Source organism: Chiloscyllium plagiosum, unplaced genomic scaffold (assembly GCF_037043375.1).
Source record: "Chiloscyllium plagiosum isolate Xiang-an unplaced genomic scaffold, Cpla_swu_hap1 HiC_scaffold_15, whole genome shotgun sequence".
In the NCBI taxonomy this organism is placed as follows: Eukaryota; Metazoa; Chordata; class Chondrichthyes; order Orectolobiformes; family Hemiscylliidae; genus Chiloscyllium; species Chiloscyllium plagiosum.
The window spans coordinates 66,795,748-66,817,607 of record NW_028270153.1 but is presented as its reverse complement, the minus strand read 5'-3'; the positions used below and the strand labels follow the sequence as shown (position 1 = coordinate 66,817,607).

Sequence of the window (21,860 nt, the reverse complement as noted above, 5' to 3'; positions counted from 1 at the left end):
GCAATTGGATGTGGGGTAATTGGGGTTGGTGTAATTGGGTGTAGGGGTAATTGGGGTGCGATATTCGGGTGCAGGGCTAATTGGGGTTGGTTTATTTGGGTGTTGGGGAAATTCGGTTTGGAGTATTTGGCTGTAGGGTATTTGGCGGCGATATTTCGGTGTTGGTGTCATTGAGTGTAGGGGTAATTGGGGTTAGTGTAATTGGATGTAGGGGTAATTGGGGTTGGTGTAATTGGGTGTAGGGGTAATTGGGGTGCGATATTCGGGTGCAGGGCTAATTGGGGTTTGTTTATTTGGGTGTAGGGGTAATTGGGGTTTGTGTAATTGGTGTAGGGGTAATTGGGGTTGGTGAATTTGGGTGTACAGTATTTGGGGTGCGATATTTGGATGTTGGGGTAATAAGGTGTAGGGGTAATTGGGGTTGGTGTAATTGGGTGTAAGGGTAATTGGGGTTGGTGTATTTGGGTGTAGGAGTAATTGGGGTTGGTGTATTTGGCTGTAGGGGTAATTGGGGTTGGTGTAGTTGGGTGTAGGGTATATGGGGTGTGATATTTGGGTGTTAGTGTAATTGGGTGTAGGGGTAATTGGAGTTGGTCTATTTGGGTGTTGGGGTAATTGGTGTTGGTTTATTTGGGTGCAGGGGTAATTGGGGTTGGTGTATTTGGGTGTTGGGGTTATCGGGGTTGGGTTATTTGGGTGTTGGGGTAATTGGGGTTGGTGTAATTGAGTGTACGGGTAATTGGGGTTGGTGTAATTGGGTGTAGGGCTAATTGGGGTGCGATATTCGGGTGCAGGGGTAATTGGGGTTAGTTTATTTGGGTGCAGGGGTAATTGGGGTAGGTTTATTTGGGTGCAGGGGTAATTGGGGTTGGTTTATTTGGGTGTTGGGGTAATTGGGGATGGTGTATTTGGGTGCAGGGGTAATTGGGGTTGGTGTATTTGGGTGTTGGGGAAATTGGGGTTGGTGCAATTGAGTGTAGGGGTAATTGGGGTTGGTGTAATTGGGTGTAGGGGTAATTGGGGAGCGATATTCAGGTGCAGGGGTAATTGGGGTTAGTTTATTTGGGTGTAGGGTATTTGTGAGGGATAGTGTGTTGTGCCCCCTACCTGTCTCAGGTGGTTGATGTCCTCCCAGTATCTCGCAGGGACGATGATGCTTTTGGGATTGACATCACTCTGAAGGAAGACAAGAGCAGAGCGGCAGGTCAACACCAGGACTGGGACAGCACCGGTACCAGGACCGGGTCAGCATCAGTGGCAGGTCAGCCCCAGGGGCAGGCTGGCGCAAACAAACCTCCCTCCCTTCCCCGACAAACCCCTGCTTCCTCCTTTGGGCTCTCCGCCCTGTTCCAGGCCATTCCTACTTATGAGGCTGGAAGCACATTGGGGTGGGCATTCTGCCCAAGACCCCCACATGGTTTCAGGCCACGGCGGGAGCTGAGGGCGGGGTGGAGGGGGGGAGTAGGTCGAAGTGTGTAGGGGTATATGAGGTATGGGTATTTGTGTATTGGGTATTTTGGTATTTGTGGGGTGGGATATATGGGTATTGGGCTATTTGGATGTTGGAGTATTTGTGAGCAGGGATATTTGGGTGTTGGAGTCTTTAGGTGTAGGGGTATTTTGGCATGGGGTACTTGGGTTTTGGTGGTATTTGGTTGTAGGGGCATTTGTGGGGAGATTGGTGGGGCAGGGGTATTTGGGTGTTGGATTATTTGGGTGTTGGGGTACTGGGATGTTGGGTATTTGTGTTTAGGGGTATTTGGGTGTTGGGGCATTTATCGGGGTGGGGTATATGAGTGTTAGGATATTTTGATATTGGAGTATTTGTGTTTAGGGATATTTGAGGCTTGGGGTATTGTGGTGTCGGGGTACATGTGTGTTTGGGGATTTATGTGTAGGGGCATTTGGGTTTTGGGTATTTGTGTGGTTGGGGTATTTAAGTGTTGGGATATTTGGATGTTGGGAGTATTTGGGTGTAAGGATATTTTTGTGTTGGGGTATTTGGGAGTTGGGGTATTTGTGAGGATGGGTATTTGGGCATTGGGGTATTTTAGGGGTTGGGATATTTGGGTGTAGGGGTATTGTGGTGTAGGGGCACTTGGGTGTACAGGCATTTGTGGGGAGGGATATTTGTAGGGCGTGCGTTTGAGTGTTGGGTTATTTGTGGGTTGGGTATTTGTGTGTAGGGGTATTTGGGTGTTGTGGTATTTGTGGAGGTGGTGTATTTGTGTGTTGGGGTATTTGAATGTTGGAGTATTTGTGTTAGGATATTTGTGTTTTGGGGTATTTGAGTATAGAGACATGTTAGAATAGGGGTACTTCGGTGTTGGTGTATTTGAGTTTATGGGCATTTGTGGGTTGGGGTATTTGTGGGGGAAGGGTATTTGTGGGGAAGGAGTATTTAGATGTAGAGGTATTTGAGCATTGCGTATTTGGGTTTTGGGTTTTAGCTGTTGGTGTATTTGGTTGGTGTGGTATTTGGATGTTGCTGTATTTGTGGGGAGAGATATTTGGGTGTTGGGGTACTTATTGTTGGGGTAGTTGGTTGTAGGAGCATTTGTGGGGAGGGGCATTTTAGGGGAGGAGTATTTGGGTATTGGGATAATTAGGAGTAGGTGTATTTGTGGGGAGGAGTATTTATGGGGAGGGGTGTCTGTGGGGAGGGGTATTTGTGTGTAAATGCAATTGAGGTCAGGTGTATTTGTGGAGAGGGGTGTTGAGATAATTGAGTGTTGTGGTAATTTGGGTGTTGGGGTAATTGGGTGCAGGGTATTTGTGGGTGAGAATATTAGTGCATACGGGTATTTGTGGGAAGGGATATTTGGGTTTGGGGCATTTGTGTGTAGGTGTATTTGGGTGTTGGTGTATTTGGGTGTAGGGGTAATTGGGGTTGGTGTATTTGGGTGTAGGGGTAATTGGGGTTGGTGTATTTGGGTGTAGGGGTAATTGGGTGTAGGGGTATTTGGGGTTGGTGTATTTGGGTGTAGGGGTAATTGGGGTTGGTGTATTTGGGTGTAGGGGTAATTGGGGTTGGTGTATTTGGCTGTAGGGTATTTGGGGTTGGTGTAATTGGGTGTAGGGGTAATTGGGGTTGGTGTAATTGGGTGTAGTGGTAATTGGCGTGCGAGATTCGGGTGCAGGGGTAATTGGGGTTGGATTATTTGGGTGTAGCGGTAATTGGGGTTGGTGTAATTGGGTGTAGGGGTAATTGGGGTTGGTGTATTGGGTGTAGGGGTAATTGGGGGTGGTGTATTTGGCTGTAGGGTATTTGGGGTGCGATATTTGGGTGTTGAGGTGATTGGGTGTAGGGGTAATTGGGGTTGGTGTATTTGGGCATAGGGGTAATTGGGGTTAGTGTAATTAGGTGTAGGGGTAATTGGGGCTGGTGTATTGGGTGTATGGTATTTGGGATGCGATATTTGGATGTTGGGGTAATTGGGTGTGGGGTAATTGGGGTTGGTGTAATTGGGTTTAAAGGTAATTGGGGTTGGTGTAATTGGGTGTAGGGGTAATTGGGGTTGGTGTATTTGGCTGTAGGGGTAATTGGGGTTGGTGTAACTGGGTGTAGGGGTAATTGGGATTGGTGTATTTGGCTGGAGGGTATTTGGGGTGCAATATTTGGGTGTTGGGGTAATTGGGTGTAGGAGTAATTGGGGTTGGTGTATTTGGGCGTGGGGTAAATGGGGTTAGTGTAATTAGGTGTAGGGGCAATTGGGGTTGGTATATTTGGGTGTAGGGGTAATTGGGGTTGGTGTATTTGGCTGTAGGGTATTTGGAGTGCGATATTTGGGTGTTGGTGTAATTGGGTGTAGGGGTAATTGGGGTTAGTGTAATTGGATGTAGGGGTATTGGGATTGGTTTATTTGGGTGCAGGGGTAATTGGGGTTAGTTTATTGGGTCTTGGGGTTATTGGGGTTGGTTTAATTGGGTGTTGGGGTAATTGGGGTTGGTGTATTGGGTGTACGGTATTTGGGGTGCGATATTTGGATGTTGGAGTAATTGGGTGTGGGGTAATTGGAGTTGGTGTAATTGGGTGTAAGGCTAATTGGGGTTGGTGTATTTGGGTGTAGGAGTAATTGGGGTTGGTGTATTTTGCTGTAGGGGTAACTGGGGTTGGTGTAACTGGGTGTAGGGGTAATTGGGGTTGGTGTATTTGGCTGCATGGTATTTGGGGTGCGATATTTGGGTGTTGGGGTAATTGGGTGTAGGGGTAATTGGGGTTGGTATATTTGGGTGTAGGGGTAATTGGGGTTAGTGTAATTAGGTGTAGGGGTAATTGGGGTTGGTGTATTTGGGTGTAGGGGTAATTGGGGTTGGTGTAATTGGGTGTAGGGGTAATTGGGGTGCGATATTCGGGTGCAGGGGTAATTGGGTTTGGTTTATTTGGGTGCTGGGGTAATTGGGTTAGGTTTATTTGGGTGTTGGGGTAATTGGGGTTGGTTTATTTGGGTGCATGGGTAATTGGGGATGGTGTATTTGGGTGTTGGGGAAATTGGGGTTGGTGTAATTGAGTGTAGGGGTAATTGGGGTTGGTGTAATTGGGTGTAGGGGTAATTGGGGAGCGATATTCAGGTGCAGAGTTAATTGGGGTTGGTGTATTTGGGTGTAGGGTATTTGTGAGGGATAGTGTGTTGTGCCCCCCTACCTGTCTCAGGTGGTTGATGTCCTCCCAGTATCTCGCAGGGACGATGATGCTCTTGGGATTGACATCACTCTAAAGGAAGACAAGAGCAGAGCGGCAGGTCAGCACCAGGACCGGGACAGCACCGGGACCGGGACAGCACCGGGTCAGCACCTGGACCGGGACAGCACCGGGTCAGCACCAGGACCGGGACCGCACCGGGTCCGGGACAGCACCAGGACCGGGTCAGCACCAGGACCGGGTCAGCACCGGGTCAGCACCAGGACTGGGTCAGCACCGGGACCGGGTCAGCACCGGAACCGGGTCAGCACCGGGTCAGCACTAGGACCAAAACAGCACGTGGACCGGGTCAACACCGGGACCCAGACAGTACCGGGACCGGGTCAGCACCAGGACCGGGTCAGCACCGGGACGGGCCAGCACCGGGACCGGGTCAGCACCAGGACCGGGACAGCACCGGGACCGGGTCAGCACCGGGTCAGCACCAGGACCGGGTCAGCACCAGGACCGGGTCAGCACCAGGACCGGGACCGGGTCAGCACCAGTACCGGGTCAGCAACTAGAACCGGGTCAGCACCGGTCAGCACCAGGGCCGGGTCAGCACCGGGTCAGCACCAGTAATGGATCAGCAAGGGGACAGCACCGGGACCTGGACAGCACCGTGACCTGGTCAGCACCGGGTCAGCACCAGGATCGGGTCAGCACCAGGACTGGGTCAGCACCGGGACCGGGACAGCACCTGGACCCGGTCAGCACCAGGACCGGGTCAGTACCGGGACCGGGTCAGCACTGGGTCAGCACCTGGACCGGGTCAGCACTGGGACCGGGTCAGCATCGGGACCGGGTCAGCACCAGGACCGGGTCAGCACTAGGACCGGGTCAGCACCGGGTCAGCATCAGGAACCGGTCAGCACCGGGACAACACCAAGACCGGGTCAGCACCGGGTCAGCACCAGGACAGCACCGGGACCGGGTACAGCACCGGGACCGGGTCAGCACCGGGTCAGGGTCAGCAACGGGACAGCACCGGGACCGGGACAGCACCAGGATCGGGTCAGCACCAGGACCGGCGCAGCACCGTGACCGGTACAGCACCAGGACCGGCTCAGCACTGGGACCGGGTCAGCACCAGGACAGTGTCAGCACCGGGACCGGGTCAGCACCGGGTCAGCACCAGGACCGGGTCAGCAACAGGACCGGGTCAGCACCAGGACCGGGTCAGCACCGGGAGCGGGACAGCACCAGGACCGGCTCAGCACTGGGACCGGGTCAGCACCAGGACAGTGTCAGCACCGGGACCGGGTCAGCACCGGGTCAGCACCAGGATCGGGTCAGCACTAGGAGAGTGTCAGCACCGGGGACCGGGTCAGCACCAGGACCGGGTCAGCAACAGGACCGGGTCAGCACCAGGACAGTGTCAGCACCGGGACCGGGTCAGCACCGGGTCAGCACCAGGATCGGGTCAGCACTAGGAGAGTGTCAGCACCGGACCGGGTCAGCACCAGGACCGGGACAGCAACAGGACCGGGTCAGCACCGGGACCGGGTCAGCACCGGACCGGGACAGCACCAGGACAGTGTCAGCACCAAGGGACCGGGTCAGCACCGGGACCGGGACAGCACCAGGACAAGCCAAGCTCACCTCCCCCCCCCCCCCCACCGTGCACCGTCCAGCTCCCGGCTTGCTCCCCCACCCTCCCTCCCCTGGTCCCGGCACCGGTCCCTGTCCCCTCCCCGCCCCCTCCCCCCCCCCGGCCCCGGTCCCTGTCACCCCCCCCCCGCCCCCGGTCTCTGTCTCCCCCCCCCCCCCCCGGTCCCTGCCCCCCCCCCCCCCCCCGGTCCCTGTCCCCCCCCCCCGGCCCCTGTCCCCCCCCCCCCCGGTCCCGGTCCCCCCCCCGGGCCCTCCTGCCTGTGATGCCGCGGGACTGGCCGCTCGATGCGGCGGGCTCTCCGCCCAAAACCACCACATGGTTTCAGGCTGCGGCGGGAGCTGAGGGGGAGGGGAGGGGCCCTCAGGCCCCGGGGTCGCGTCACAAACCCCCCCCCTGTGCGGGCCCGTGAGGTGGGCAACACCCCCCTCCCCTTCACCAACCCCCCCCACACACCTCCCCCCCCCCTTCACCAACCCCCCCCTTCACCAACCCCCCCCCACACACCTCCCCCTCCCCCCTCCCCTACACCCCCCCCCGACACCAACCCCCCCCCCACACCAACCCCCCCTTCACCAACCCCCCCCTCACACACACACCTCCCCCTCCCCTTCACCAACCCCCCCCCACACCCCCCCCTCCCCTTCACCAACCCCCCCTCCCCCACACACACCTCCCCCTCCCCTTCACCAACCCCCCCTCCCCCACACACACCTCCCCCTCCCCTTCACCAACCCCCCCCCACACACACCTCCCCCTCCCCTTCACCAACCCCCCCCGACACCAACCCCCCCCTTCACCAACCCCCCCCACACACACACACACACCCCTCCCCTTCACCAACCCCCCCCCGACACCAACCCCCCTCCCCCACACACACCTCCCCCTCCCCTTCACAACCCCCCCCCGACACCAACCCCCCCCTTCACCAACCCCCCTTCACCAAAACCCCCTCCCCCCACACACACCTCCCCCTCCCCTTCACCAACCCCCCCCGACACCACCCCCCCCTTCACCAACCCCCCGCACACACACACACACCCCCCTCCCCTTCACCAACCCCCCCCGACACCAACCCTCCCCTTCACCAACCCCCCCCCCTTCACCAACCCCCCCCCCCACACACACACACACCCCTCCCCTTCACCACCCCCCCGACACCAACCCCCCTTCACCAACCTCCCCCACACACCTCCCCCTCCCCTTCACCACCCCCCCCCGACACCAACCCCCCCCACACCCCCCCTCCCCTTCTCCAACCCTCCCCACACACCTCCCCTCCCCCTTCACCAACCCCCCCCACCCCCCCTCCCCTTCACCAACCCCCCCCACACACACACACCTCCCCTCCCCTTCACCAACCCCCCGACACAACCCCCCCTTCACCAACCCCCCCCCACACCCCCCCCTCCCCTTCACCAACCCCCCCCTCACACACACCTCCCCCTCCCCTTCACCAACCCCCCCCCACACACACCTCCCCCCTCCCCTTCACCAACCCCCCCACCACACACACACACACACCTCCCCCTCCCTTCACCAACCCCCCCCCACACACACACACACCTCCCCCTCCCCTTCACCAACCCCCCCACACACACACACACCTCCCCCTCCCCTTCACCACCCCCCCCACACACACACCTCCCCTCCCCTTCACCACCCCCCCCACACACACACCTCCCCCTCACCTTCACCAACCCCCCCACACACACCTCCCCCTCCCCTTCACCACCCCCCCCCACACACACACCTCCCCCTCCCCTTCACCAAACCCCCCCACACACACCTCCCCCTCCCCTTCACTAACCCCCCCACACACACACACACACCTCCCCTCCCCTCCACCAACCCCCCCACACACACACCTCCCCCTCCCCTTCACCAACCCCCCCCACAAACACACACCTCCCCCTCCCCTTCACCAACCCCCCCAACACCTCCCACTCCCACCCAACGTCACTTCATCCCCCAAACCCACCTCATGTTTTTCCCCAATCCCCCTCCCTCATCTTCCCTCCATTCCCTCTCTCTGCATCCTTTATTGCTCTCATCTCCCCAGCCCCCCATCCCCTCATCCCCCCTGATCCCCCTGCCCATTCCTCTTCCACCTCCCCTTCGTCCCCCAAGCCCCTATCTTCCTCACTTTTCTCCCTTGCAACCCCCTCTCAGTCCCCTTCAACTTCCCTCCCCCGTCAATACCATCTTACATCATTCCTAAATATTAAGGTGAGCATGTTAAATGTAGATTGCACTTTGTTCTGAGGACTTAGTGTCTCTCTCATGTCAACCTTCCAGATGTCAGGCAGGTACAATGATATTTCATGTTGTAAACTATTCAAAACTTTGAACATAAGATTTAATGCATGTTGCAGTGAGGTTGTAAAGGGTTAAAATTCAGTTGGTCATCACAATCAGAGGAGGTATGTTCACACCAGTGGAATGATTGCTGGCTGCTTTTTAATATTTTGCAAACACTTCTTGTGACCCATTTGGCTTCATTGTGTTGGGACAATATAAATTGGCTGTCCTACTGTCCAAACCCTGGATTCTGAAGGTTGGAAGTGAGTGATGCCCAAATCGAAGCGTGAATTTTGATACTCCCCATGTGAGGTTCCACTGTCAGCAGACCAGTGCTGGACACATGCTTCTCACTTCCTTTATCTGCCCTTGCAACAAAGGTTACATTCCAGTCAGATTAATACAGTATCACCTAAAACAGTAAGTCACGTAATGTTATATGCATGGTTTAAGCATTCATACAAAGGTCAGAAATAGAACAAGGTTAGGCCAAACCGCCCCCAAACTTGCACCACTATTCAAATTGTATTACTAAACTTCAAAATTAGATCCTGCTTTCTGGCTTCCTCCTCTGCCCAAAACTCTATTAATTACCATCTTGAATATACTTGGAGTCATAAAACAGGCCTTTCGGCCTAACTCGTCTATGCCAAATAGATATCCCAAACAGAACTAAACTATCTGCCTGTGTTTAGACAACATCCCTCTAAACTTTTCCAATCTATGTGACGGTCCAAATGTCTTTAATTGTATCCACCTCTATCACTTCCTCTGGCAGCTCATTCCATATACGCACCATATCCTGTGTGAAAAAGTTTCCTCTCAGGTCCTTTTTAAATTTTACCTCTTACTCTAAATCTATGCCCTCTAATTTTGAACTCCCCTACCTTGTGGGAAAAGAACCTTGTCTATTCACTCTATCTATGCCCCTCATGACTTTATAAACCTGTATGTGGTCACCCCTCAGCTTCCTTCACTCTAGGGAAAAATGTCCCAACTTATCCGGTCTCTGCTTATAACTCAAACCCTCCAGTCTCAGTAATATTCTTGTAAATTTTTTTGCACCCTTTATAGTTTAATAACATCCACAGCAACCAGAATTTTAAGCAGTACTCCAAATGTGAGCTGACCAATGTCTTGTACAGCTGTAATATGATGTCCCACTCCTATACTTACCTATTGAACACCCACAACCATATTAGATAATAAATTCCATAGTCTTACAAACATCTGCATACAGAAATTTCTCCTAAACTTGGTCCTAAATGCTGACCCCTTATTCTAAGAATTCTAATTTTATACATGATATCACCACTCATTCTATTAAAATCCAGAGAATATTGGCCCATTTTCTTTCCAAGAATACACTCTATTCATTACATTTATAAAAGTACACTGCGTGACCAGTAAAACATATAAAGTGCAGAGCAAATCAATTTCTTGTAATATTGCTACTCATTACAGTTACATTTATGTTATTATTGACAATATGCATTCCATGTTAAACTGACTGATGAGAAGTTTTACACTGTGGGGCGGCATGGTAGCTCAGTGGTTAGCACTGCTGCCTCATGGCACCAGGGTCCCAGGTTCGATTCCAGTGGAGTTTGCACATTCTCCCCGTGTCTGCGTGGGTTTCCTCCGGGTGCTCCAGTTTCCTTCCACAGTCCAAAGATGTGCAGGTCAGGTGAATTAGCCATGCTAAGTTGCCAATAGTGAGTGCTAGGTGCATTAGTCAGAGGGAAATGGGTCTGGGTGGTTTATTTTTCAGAGGGTCAGTTTGGACTAGTTGGGCTGAAGGGCCAGTGGCCACACTGTAGGGAATCTAAGCTAATCAGTTTCTCTCCCTTCCATGTGCTCTGCTAGGAGGGCCATTGGAAGGTGGCCTTTCCAATTGTGACTTTGTTGCAATTGTTCCAAGCTTTAGAGTATTCCTCGGCACTTTGGAATGTGCCGGTCTGCAACACTGGTTCACTGACATCCCTCTGCATTGGAGGGCAAACCAGACAACATCTTTCGCCATATTGATGGGCTCTCAGTTGCAGTTAATTTGGTCTTCATGTATGTTTTTGGGCACTGGGTCCCACACCACGTCACTTCTCTCTCCAGACCTTCTTTGCTGAGGCACATTCCAAAAGGAGGTGGACAACAGGTTCTTCCTCAGCATAGCCACCATGAAAGGGAAAATGGGCTGAGGGGGTGAAGGAAGGATTTGACAGGCAGGGCCTTTCTCACCACCAGTTAGACACATTTTGGTGTTTGTTAATTCTGCATTTGTAAAAGCTGTCATACTGCAGGACTGAGGAATGGGCACACGCACAGCAACATTAAGAATTCCTCGCACGTGAAGACCAGGTTCTTAGCTGCAATGACAAGGGCACATTGCTCCCAGGTTATTTAGACAATAGACAATAGACAATAGGTGCAGGAGTAGGCCATTCAGCCCTTCGAGCCTGCACCGCCATTCAATATAATCATGGCTGATCATTCCTAATCAGTATCCTGTTCCTGCCTTATCTCCATAACCCTTGATTCCACTATCTTTGAGAGCTCTATCCAACTCCTTCTTAAATGAATCCAGAGACTGGGCCTCCACTGCCCTCTGGGGCAGAGCATTCCACACAGCCACCACTCTCTGGGTGAAGAAGTTTCTCCTGAGCTCTGTCCTAAATGGTCTACCCCGTATTTTTAAGCTGTGTCCTCTGGTTCGGCACTCACCCATCAGTGGAAATATGTTTCCTACTGCCAGAGTGTCCAATCCTTTCATAATCTTATATGTCTCAATCAGATCCCCTCTCAATCTTCGAAACTCAAGGGTATACAAGCCCAGTCGCTTCAGTCTTTCAGTGTAAGGTAATCCTGCCATTCCAGGAATTGACCTCGTGAACCTACGCTGCATTCCCTCAATAGCCAGAATGTCTTTTCTCAAATTTGGAGACCAGAACTGCACACAGTACTCCAGGTGTGGTCTCACCAGGGCCCTGTACAGCTGCAGAAGCACCTCTTTGCTTCTATACTCAATTCCCCTTGTTATGAAGGCCAGCATGCTATTAGCCTTCTTCACTACCTGCTGTACCTGCATGCTTGCCTTCATTGACTGGTGTACAAGAACACCCAGATCTCTCTGTACTGCCCCTATTGTTTAGTGCTTGGTGTTGTAAGCCTCCAGCTGGTCTTGGCCAATCCAGACCCATGGAGGTGGATGCAGTTAAGCTGAGAAACCATTGCTTCTGGGATTTTCACTCAATTTGAAGGGCTTGATGGCCTTAGTCAGCTGTGCAGCAATTGCAAATTACACAGAATTTCTTGTGTACTGTCAACTCAACCTCCATGTTAGAGAACAGGAATAACTAGGAGACTGTGCTGTCAACATCTTTTGCATTGGAGATGCAGATATCAATTTTCCTGATCTATGGTACGTCAGACTCACCATGAAATGAACTGTGGGTCCAGAAGATGACCTAAGGAGCATCTGAGGCAAATAGCAAGACCTGTTGGCCTTTCATCTCTTGAAAATTCTCCTTGACATCAACACCCATTCACTGCAGTTGAAGCAGATTTTGCAGGATTTTCTGGAGTCAGGACATTTCCCTCTGCTTCTCTCTTCATCTTCTACCCACCTCTCAAGGATGAAAAACCTCTTGATGTTCACCTTGATCACTTCCACTAGAGCAGTGGGGACTCAAAGAGGGGCTTCACATTTGCAAGTCCATTCATAAATTTGTTTCTCCGTTGTAAGCTCCTCAGTGCTCTTTGGGATCAACTGTTTGACATTCAGCTTCCACATTTGCCTGCCAATCCTCTGCTTTTCTTGTAAGTGATGGCCAGGCAGTAAGAGGCAAAACTCAGAGAAGAACATTGGTTTGACATTGGAGAATCTGACCATGGTGAGCACGTGGGACACAAGCCGGGAGTCTATTGTGGAACACACAAAACTGACTGGCTTGAACAAGGTGTACCTTCATTGCACTCCACCTGCAGGGTTCTAAAGGTATTGGAAAGCTAATGGGTTTTGCCCTGTCCATCAGGAGTCTGGACATGGCGTCCAGTTTACTGTTGGTCCTGCTGGATCATCCAACCGTGGCATTGATGCAGTTGAAATCACTGAAGTATCCATCACTGGGGAAGTTCTGCAAGTTAGGGAGTGTCTGTAGCTTTGAATCTGCAGCATTCAAATGGCCTTCATCAAATGGTTTGATGAAGAAGGCACGTCAGTGAGTGCACCTTCTTCAATATTTTACATTACCACTTCAGCAGTGTTATGTCCCTCCTGTTTTGGGGCTCACTTAATGATGGGAGGCTGAGACAGAAAGAAGATAACCACCACAGATGAGGTTCAACACCAAAGAGTGAAAGACTGAAGCTCCTATAGCTAAAACAAAACCTAATGTATGTGACTCACACTGATTCTGTCCAATTTACCTTCACAGTTGTGGACTCTCCCTGGCAGGTAAGTACAGCTATTGGCCCAATTTCTTTAACCCGAACATCTAGCTCCCATAGCTGTCTAACTTACTAAGGTATCGGGTGTTAGCCTTTGCTTGAATCGAGTCTATACATAAACTTTCCCCATGATATGTCAAACTAGAATGTAAGCAGCACCCAGAACCACTGCCAAATGGCAATGCCTTTCACCTTAATGGATACATTCTTGTAAAAGAAAATTCTGATAAGAATCTCGTGCTGTTCAGGAACTCAGATGTCCCAAGGGACCTCAGAGCTAATGAAATGTTTCTCAGGTAGGAGTATTGAGGGGTAATAGGAGAACACACTTTGAAAGGATTCCCGAAACATTAATTTCTTCACTCAGCGAGTCGTTAGTTCATGGAATGCCCTGCCAGTAACAGTGGTGGACTCTCCCTCTTTATGGGCATTTAAGAGGGCATTGGATAGGTATATGGAGGATAGTGGGTTAGTGTAGTTTAGGTGGGCTTGGATCGGCGCAACATCGAGGGCCCAAGGGCCTGTACTGTGCTGTATTCTTCTATGTTCTATGTTCTATGTTCTATGTAATGAGCTGATGGCAATTAATCCGTTTCAATGGCGTGGTTGAGGGATAATTGTTATCCAGAACAAGAGAGAGAAATCCCGTGCTTTTCTTCGGAATACTAGCATCTACCCAAGGAGGAGACTGGCCTGAGTTTAGTCAAAACGCAGCAAATCTGACAGTGCCACACTACCTTGGTACGACACTAGAGTGCTGACCTACAGCTTGTGTCTGAGTCTGGAGTAGGGCATGAACACACTAACATAGACCCAAGGGTATGCCCAACTGAGCTGTCACCAAAATCCAACTCAATGTATGTGCTGACCAATAGGTACAGAGATCAGTGTTGTAAACAGGAAATGTGAATGCAACATTTGTCATGTTGTAAAATTGTTCATTTTGATTGAAAACAAAACAGAGTTCTGTCACCCCACCATCGGAAAGGGAGCAGTGTTGGGGGGGGGGGGGGGGGGGGGTGTCTGCCAGGGTCTGAATATTGAGGCACAACTGGAGAGATGTGACTGTCCATGCTTGGCATGGAAGAATTTAAGGATCAATTTTGTAGAGGGATGTAAATAATTAGGAGATAGAAAATGTTAATCCAGAATATTTTTACTTAATTCTTGGGAATTGCTGACTGGGTTATCATTTATTGTCCATCCCGTACTGCTCTGAGAAGGTAATGGTAAGCTGCCTTCTTGAACCGCTGCAGTCCAAATCTTCCACTTAAATAAAAATCTTCCACCACGTCCGCCTCCCCACCTAAATAAAAGTCCTCAGTAAAGGCCTCACCTTGATCCATCTATGGTCCCAGATTAACAAGTTCAATACACACTGCGACCTTGAATGTTTCTTCTGCCGCCTCCGCCTCCATGTGCACTTAAATAAACCCACACCCATCAACCCCACCGCCCCATGGCTGAACACTTCAACTCCCCGTCCCACTCTGTCAAGGACAAGCAGGTCCTGAGCCTCCTCCACTGCTAAACCATTACCACCAGAGGCCTGGAGGAGGAACGCCTCATTCCGCCATGGGACCCTGCAACCCCCCCACGGGATAAACGTGGATTTCAACAGCTTCCTCATTTCCCCTCCCCCCACATTATCCCAGTCCCAAGCTTCCAACTTGGCACCGCCCTCCAGACCCGTCCGTCACTCGCCCCCGGCCTATCACCTTCTCCCTCATCTTCATCCACCTATCGCTTTCTCAGCTACCTTGCCCCCAATCCCAACCTCCTCCCATTTATCTCTCAGGCCTGACCCATAAGCCTCATTCCTGATGAAGGGCTTATGTCCAAAATATTGATTCTCCTGCTCCTCGAATGCTGCCTGACCTGCTGTGCTTTTCCAGCACCACAGTCTCAACTCTGCAGTCCAAACCTGCCAGCTCAAAGGGCCGAATAGTCTACTGTAATTCCTTGTTGGTATGTTCACAGTGGGGAGATCCCGTGGTTTTGATAAAATTTAAGTTAAATAGTGGGAATTGAACAAAGGGACAAGAGTCGAAAAGGTAAAGGTAGCTATGACTGATTTCCGAAATGTCTTCAAATTCAGAGTGACCATCATTTGGAATGGAATAATGGAAGGAAAAGTCTGGAATTATTGAAGAAGCAATTTGATGCAGCAGTGCGTAAGATGTAATATTGTACTACATAATTGCATTAAGATGGGCTGAATGGTCTCAGTCATGTATAAGTACAGGGGAGTAGCTGTTGGTGATTTGCTCTTGCAGCGGACCAGCACAGGCACAATAGCTGAATGGCCTCTTTCTGCGCCGTAACCATTCCCTGATTCTATGATCCAGAGGAAATAATGGCCGAGTACTTTCATCGCTAGATGAGTGATCCAGAAATCCAGGTAGTATTCTACCTGGGACTTGAGTTCAAATTGCACCAAGGCAGATGGTGGAATTTGAATTCAGTAAAAATCTGGAATTGAGAGCCATGAAGCCAATGTCAATTGTTTCAAAAACCATCTAGTTCACTAGGGAAGGAACCTGTCGTCTTTACCTGGTGTGACTGACTCTTCAGTACCCTCCGAAATGTCTAGCAAGCCATTCAGTTGTAGCAATTGCTAAAAAGTATTAAAAACAGAATGAAACTGGATGGATCACCTGGTGTTGACGTAGGTACTAGGTATGACAACGGTAAACACAGTCCTGTCAACCCTGCAAAGTCCTCCTCACAAACATCTGGATGCCAAATTTGGGAGAGCTGTCTCACAGACTAGTCAAACAGCCTGACACAGTCATACTTGCAAAACCATCCCTTACAGACAATGTTCCAGACACCACTATCTCAATCCCTGGAGATGATCAGAAGGTCAGACCCAGCTGAAATGGCAGCACAGGGGTACACAGTCAGGAGGGAGTTGCTGTGATAGTCCTCAACATTGATTCTGAGCTCCATGAAGTCTCATGGCTTCAGGGTAAACATGGAAGCCTCCTGTTGATTACCATTCACCATCCTCCCTCGGCTGATGAATCAGTGCTCCTCCATATTGAACAACACTTCGATGAAGCACTGAGAATGGCAAGGACGCTAAATGTACTCTGGGTGGGAGATTTCAATGTCCATCACTAACAGTGGCTCAGCAGCAGCATTATGATTAAGCTGGTCAGGACCTAAAGAATATAACTGCTAAACTGGGTCTGCAGCAGGTGGTGAGGGAACTAACAGGAAGGAAAACATACGTGATCTCAACCTTATCAATCAGCCTGCTGCAAATGATCTGTCCATGCCCGTCTCGGTATGAGGGGAGATGAGGTCTCGCTTCCAAATTGAGAATACGACCATCATGTTGTGTGGCACTATCACCATTCTAAATGGAACAGACTTCAAACAGATGAAACAACTCAAGACTCTGCGTCCATGGGGTGCTGTGGGCCAACATTAGCAGCAGAATTGTACTGCAGCACAATTTGTAACCTAGAAATGATGTCCCTAACTGGTGAAACTACCAAACAGGACTGCTGTGTGCTAAGCAGCATAAGCAGCAAGTGATTGATTTAAACAATCCCACAACCAATGAATCAGATCTAAGCTCTGCAGACCTGCCACATCCAGTCATGGTGTGGTGAATGGTGAGCAGGATTCACAAAGGTCCCCATTCTCAATGAAGGGCACTCCAACACATCAGTGCACAAGATAAGGCTGAAGCATTTGAAACAATCTTTAGCCAGGAGTGGTGAATGGATAATCCATCTTCGTTTTGTCCAGATGCCAATTTCTACCCAGTTTATTTCAATCCATATGATATCTATGCAAGGCTGTGGGCTCTCTAACATTCTGACAATAGTACTGAAGACTTGTGCTATAGAACTTGCCACTCACCTAGCCAAGCTGTTACAGTCCAGTTACATCAGTGGCATCTACCTGACACAATGGAAAATTGCCCAGGTGTGTCCTGTACACAAAAAGCAATCAAATCCAACCCAGCCAATTACTGTCCCATCGGTTTTCTCGCGATTGTCAGTAAAATGATGGAAGATGCCATCAGCAGTACTATCAAGCAGCACCTGCTCAGCAATTACCTGCTCAGTGACACCCCATTCGGGTTCTGCCAGGGTCATTTAGCTCTTGACCCCATTCCAGCCTTGGTTCAAAATCGGACAAAAGAGCAAAATTCCAGAGATGAAGTGAGAGTGGCTGACACTCCATAGAGCACAAGTTAACATTAAATGAGAACGATGCAAATGAACAGGCTTTTTTTTGTTCCTTCATGGGATGTCGGTGCCGTTGGCTGGATCCTCACCCAATCAAGACTGTTTGCATGGATACAGACTGAGGCTTCTTCCCCTGTTCTATTTGTTGAAGTTGCTGGTTTCATCCACTTTGTGAGCACATACAAACATCCGGAACACGTAGTTCTGTCTCAATAACATGATAAGCAATAGCTAAAATTCACAACTCAGACCTGATCTGCCTGTAAGATCTGTACTATAAATGTTGCTACACTCCTTTCTAGGGAGCCTTGTAAGTTGTGTGATCCAGTGTGTCTCTGTAATCCAATTGTCACTCTTGGAAGAAGTGTATGTGTGTACATGTGTGTTACTGTACCAGTGTTCTCCTCCCCCATCGCAGCATCTATATTTTATTGATGTGAATAGGGATTTGAATGCAGCTGGTCACATTTCTATTGCTCATTCTTATTTCCCTGAGAAGGCAGTTGTGAGTTACCTTCTGGAATAGTGTAAGCAGAATGGTGTGACTAGAAAGAGTCCCTTCTACACATCATGTTTATAACAGCCAAGCTTTCCTGCTCTTGCTCCATAGCCCTGTTGGTTACAGCACCTCAAGTGCACATGCAAGTACCTTTTAAATGCAATGTGGGCTTCTGTCTCCATCAATCCTTTGAGTGGTAAAAAAAGTCACTGAAACCGTCCCTGGAATCCTTTTGTAAATTAATTCAATCTTTTGCCCCCCCATGTATTGGTGTCTCTGCTATGGAAAACATTGATTCTGGAGTTGAGGGGGTTGACTAATGAGGAGAGACTGAGTAGACTGGGATTATATTCATAGGAATTTAGGAGAATGAGAGGGTATCTTTTCGAAACATAAAATTATGAAGGGAATAGATAAGATAGAAGTAGAGAGAATGCTTCCACTGGCATAGCGTCAAAGCTAGGGGGAGCAGATTTCGGACTGAACTGAAGAGGAACTTCTTCACCCTGAGGGTTGTGAATCTATGGAATTCACTGCCCAGTGATGTAGTTGAGGCTTCCTCAGTAAATGCTTTCGAAGCTAAGATAGATGATTTTTTGAACAGTAAAGGAATTAAGAAATATGGTGAGCGGGCGGGTAAGTGGAGCTGAGGCCACAAAAAGATCAGCCATGATCTTATTGAATGGCGGAGTAAGCTCGAAGGACCGGATGGCCTACTCCTGCTCCTAGATCTTATATGAATTCAAAGCAGGAGTAAGCCATTCAGCCCCTTGAGCCTGCCTATCCCCAATAACCTCTCACTTATTAGAATCTATTTACCTCTGCCTTAAAAATATTTCAAGACTCTGCTTTGACAGCCTTTTGAGGAAGACTTCCAAAGACCCACGAGCCTCTGTGAGAAAGAAAATCTCTTCACCTCTGTTTGTGGGCGGCACGGTGGCACAATGGTTAGCACTGCTGCCTCACAGCGCCAGAGACCCGGGTTCAATTCCCGCCTCAGGCGACTGACTGTGTGGAGTTTGCACGTTCTCCCCGTGTCTGCGTGGGTTTCCTCCGGGTGCTCCGGTTTCCTCCCACAGTCCAAAGATGTGCAGGGTCAGGTGAATTGGCCATACTAAATTGCCCGTAGTGTTAGATAAGGGGTAAATGTAGGGGTATGGGTGGGTTTCGCTTCGGCGGGTCGGTGTGGACTTGTTGGGTCGAAGGGCCTGTTTCCACACTGTAATCTAATCTAATCTAATCTAATCTAATCTAAATGGACAATTACATATTTTTAAACAGTAATGACTAGTTTGAGATTCTCCCATGAAAGGATCCATCCTTTGTACATTGACCCCTCAGGAACTTGTATGTTTCAATCAAGTTCCATCTCACACTTTGAACCAACTATTCACTCCTTTTCAGGTATTGAACAAGTAAACCTTCCCTGATCTGTCTCCAACATATTTGTATCCTTCCTTAAGTAAGAAGACCACTACAGTACTCCTAATATAGTCTCACCAATGCCCTGTATAAAATATAATGAAAACAGAGTGACACATAACTTTCAAACATTTGTGTTCAATTTCCCTCGCAACAATCAATAATATTCTATGAGCTTTTCTGATATTCACTACACCTGCATACTAGCCTTTTGCAATTCATGCATTAGGTCACCCAGATCCCTTTGCAACTCAGAGTTGTGTAATCTTTTAGTATTTTGATAATATGCTGCTTTCTTTTACTCTTCCTGTCAAACTGGACAATTTCACATTTTTCCACATTATACTTCAATGCAAGATCTTTTCCCATCACTTTATGTATATTTCATATGTCCTCTTCAGTATTTACTTTCCTACCTAACTTTGTGTGATCAGCAAATTTAGCAACTGCCTTCAATCCTTTCATCCAAGTTATTCATATACATTCTGTAATGTTGAGGCTGCAGTACTGATTGCTCTGCTGCCAACCAGAAAATTACCCTTTTTGGTCCACTCTATTTCTGGTTACCTGATCAAATATATCTAATCTTCTTAACAGCACCACATACATCATCAATATGTACCCAGTGCTGAGCCCATTGGAACCTGACTGAAAACAGGAATTGCAATTCACCTATCCAAAAAGAATAGACTTTATTTATTGCTGAGGATGAGAGAAGATTTAAGAAGGTAATAGCAAAAGTATAATATACACTTCAGAGAAGGATTGACAGTTTGGGAGTCTTCTTGACCAAAAAAAAGATGCCTTTAAAATTACGAAAGGTTTTGTTAACATGCTAACTTTTCGTCTTGTGGAAAAGAGCCATAGAGCCATACAGCATGGAAACAGACTCTTCAGTCTAACCAGTCCACGCCAACCACATTCCCAAACTAAACTATTCCCCCCTGCCTGCACTTGGCCTTTGTCGTTCCAAACATTTCCTATTCATGAAAGTATCCAAATGTTTTTTAAATGTTGTAACTGTACCCACATCCACTACTTTCTCTGGAAGTTCATTCTACACACGACCAACTTGCTGCATAAAAAAAGTTGCTCCTTATGCCTTTTTAAAATCTTTCTTCTCTCACCTTAAAATTTTGCCACCCCCAGTTTTGAACTCCCCCACCCTCGGGAAAGATGTTTGTCATTCACCTATTCTAAGCCCCTCATGATTTTATAAACCTCAATAAGATCACCCCTCAATTTTCTTCTTCAGTGAAAAATGTCCCAACCTTTCCATTCAATTTTTATATCTCAAACCCTCCATTCCTGGCAACATCCTGGTAAATCCTTTTCTGAACTGTCTCCAGTTTAATAATATCCTTTCTAAAACAGGGTGAGCAGAACAGGATTCAATACTCCTGAGGAGACCTCATCAACTTCCTGAACAACTTTAACATGACATCCCAACTCCTTTACTCAAAGGTCTGAGCAATGAAGACAAGTGTGCTGAACGCCTTCTTAACCACCCTGTATCTGAGATGCAAATTTCAAAAAATTTTGTACTTGAACCTCTGTTCTACACCACTACCCAGGGCCCTACCATAAATTGTACAGGAAGCATCCAAGGAGCTTCGAAATCGATGTTTCGGGCAAAAGCCCTTCATCAGGAATGATGAAGGGCTTTTGCCTGAAATGTTGATTTCGAAGCTCCTTGGATGCTGCCTGAACTGCTGTGCTCTTCCAGCATCACTGATCCAAAATCTGGTTTCCAGCATCTGCAGTCATTGTTTTTACCTCATAAATTGTATAGGTCCTGTACAAGAAACATAATAGGGAATTCAGAAGAAATGTCTGCAGTAATTCTTTGTCTGTCTATTAGGTTCAAAGTGAACCAATTCTATGTCTCTCCCTCACCCTGGGACCTTTCTCTGTTACTCACACCAGAATTTTCCTCTCTGATTTATACTGCCATTATCCTCCTGCCATGGTTTAAGTGTTCTTCACCCTCTCTCACGATTGATCAGCAGAGATTTTTATCTCAAAACATGGTGAAGCAAAAACTGACTGCAAACACTATCTGAGTGAATCATAGGCTGTCAGCAGGTTCACAGCTCTTTTATAACTTACCAGTTAAGATTCATGGCTTCTTTCTGACATTACCACTAGGGGGAGTGATTAGTGTACAATTGAGTGAAACAATGGTCTTGCTCATCTCGGTGGGCTTTCTTTTAACTTTAAAAAATATTGGTGCCGTGGCATTCAGGCCAATGTACAGTGTTGCACTTGTTTTCTTAGGCCTTACTCCATCAATCACCCCGTCTCGTTATGTGCATTGATGAAAATTTTACCACAAACGGATTTAAAGGACTGTTTGGTTTTTTTTTCAAATGTTACCTTTAAATTATGTTTATGAGGAAGGCATTTGGTGTGTTTTCTTTATTGGTCAATACATTGAGTATAGGAATTGGGATGTCATGTTGCGGCTGTACAGGACATGAGTTGGGTTCATTTTTGGAATACTGTGTTTAATCCTGATCTCCCAGTTTTAGAAAAAAATGCTGTGAAACCTGAAAGGGTTCAGAAAAGATTTACAAGGATATTGCCAGGTTTGAAGGATTTCAGCTGATAGCTGAACAGGCTAGTGCTGTTTTCCCTGGAGCGTCGGAGGCTGAGGGGTGACCTTATAGAGGTTTACAAAATTATGAGGGGTTTGGA

General features: G+C 48.8%; 1 protein-coding gene across 1 annotated transcript in view; it reads right to left on the bottom strand.

Annotated features, from left to right (window-relative positions):
• The window catches only part of LOC148147678 (uncharacterized), a 49,891-nt gene extending 32,742 nt beyond the window's left edge, over window positions 1-17,149 (bottom strand). Inside the window, exons 1-3 of the mRNA XM_087994622.1 lie at window positions 17,111-17,149; window positions 4,646-4,714; window positions 1,108-1,176 (exon numbers count right to left, since the gene is read on the bottom strand). Of these exons, the coding sequence (XP_087850748.1) occupies window positions 1,108-1,176; window positions 4,646-4,714; window positions 17,111-17,149 (177 nt within the window). The remainder of the gene's footprint in view (window positions 1-1,107; window positions 1,177-4,645; window positions 4,715-17,110) is intronic.
• Between the last annotated feature and the right edge of the window lie 4,711 nt (window positions 17,150-21,860).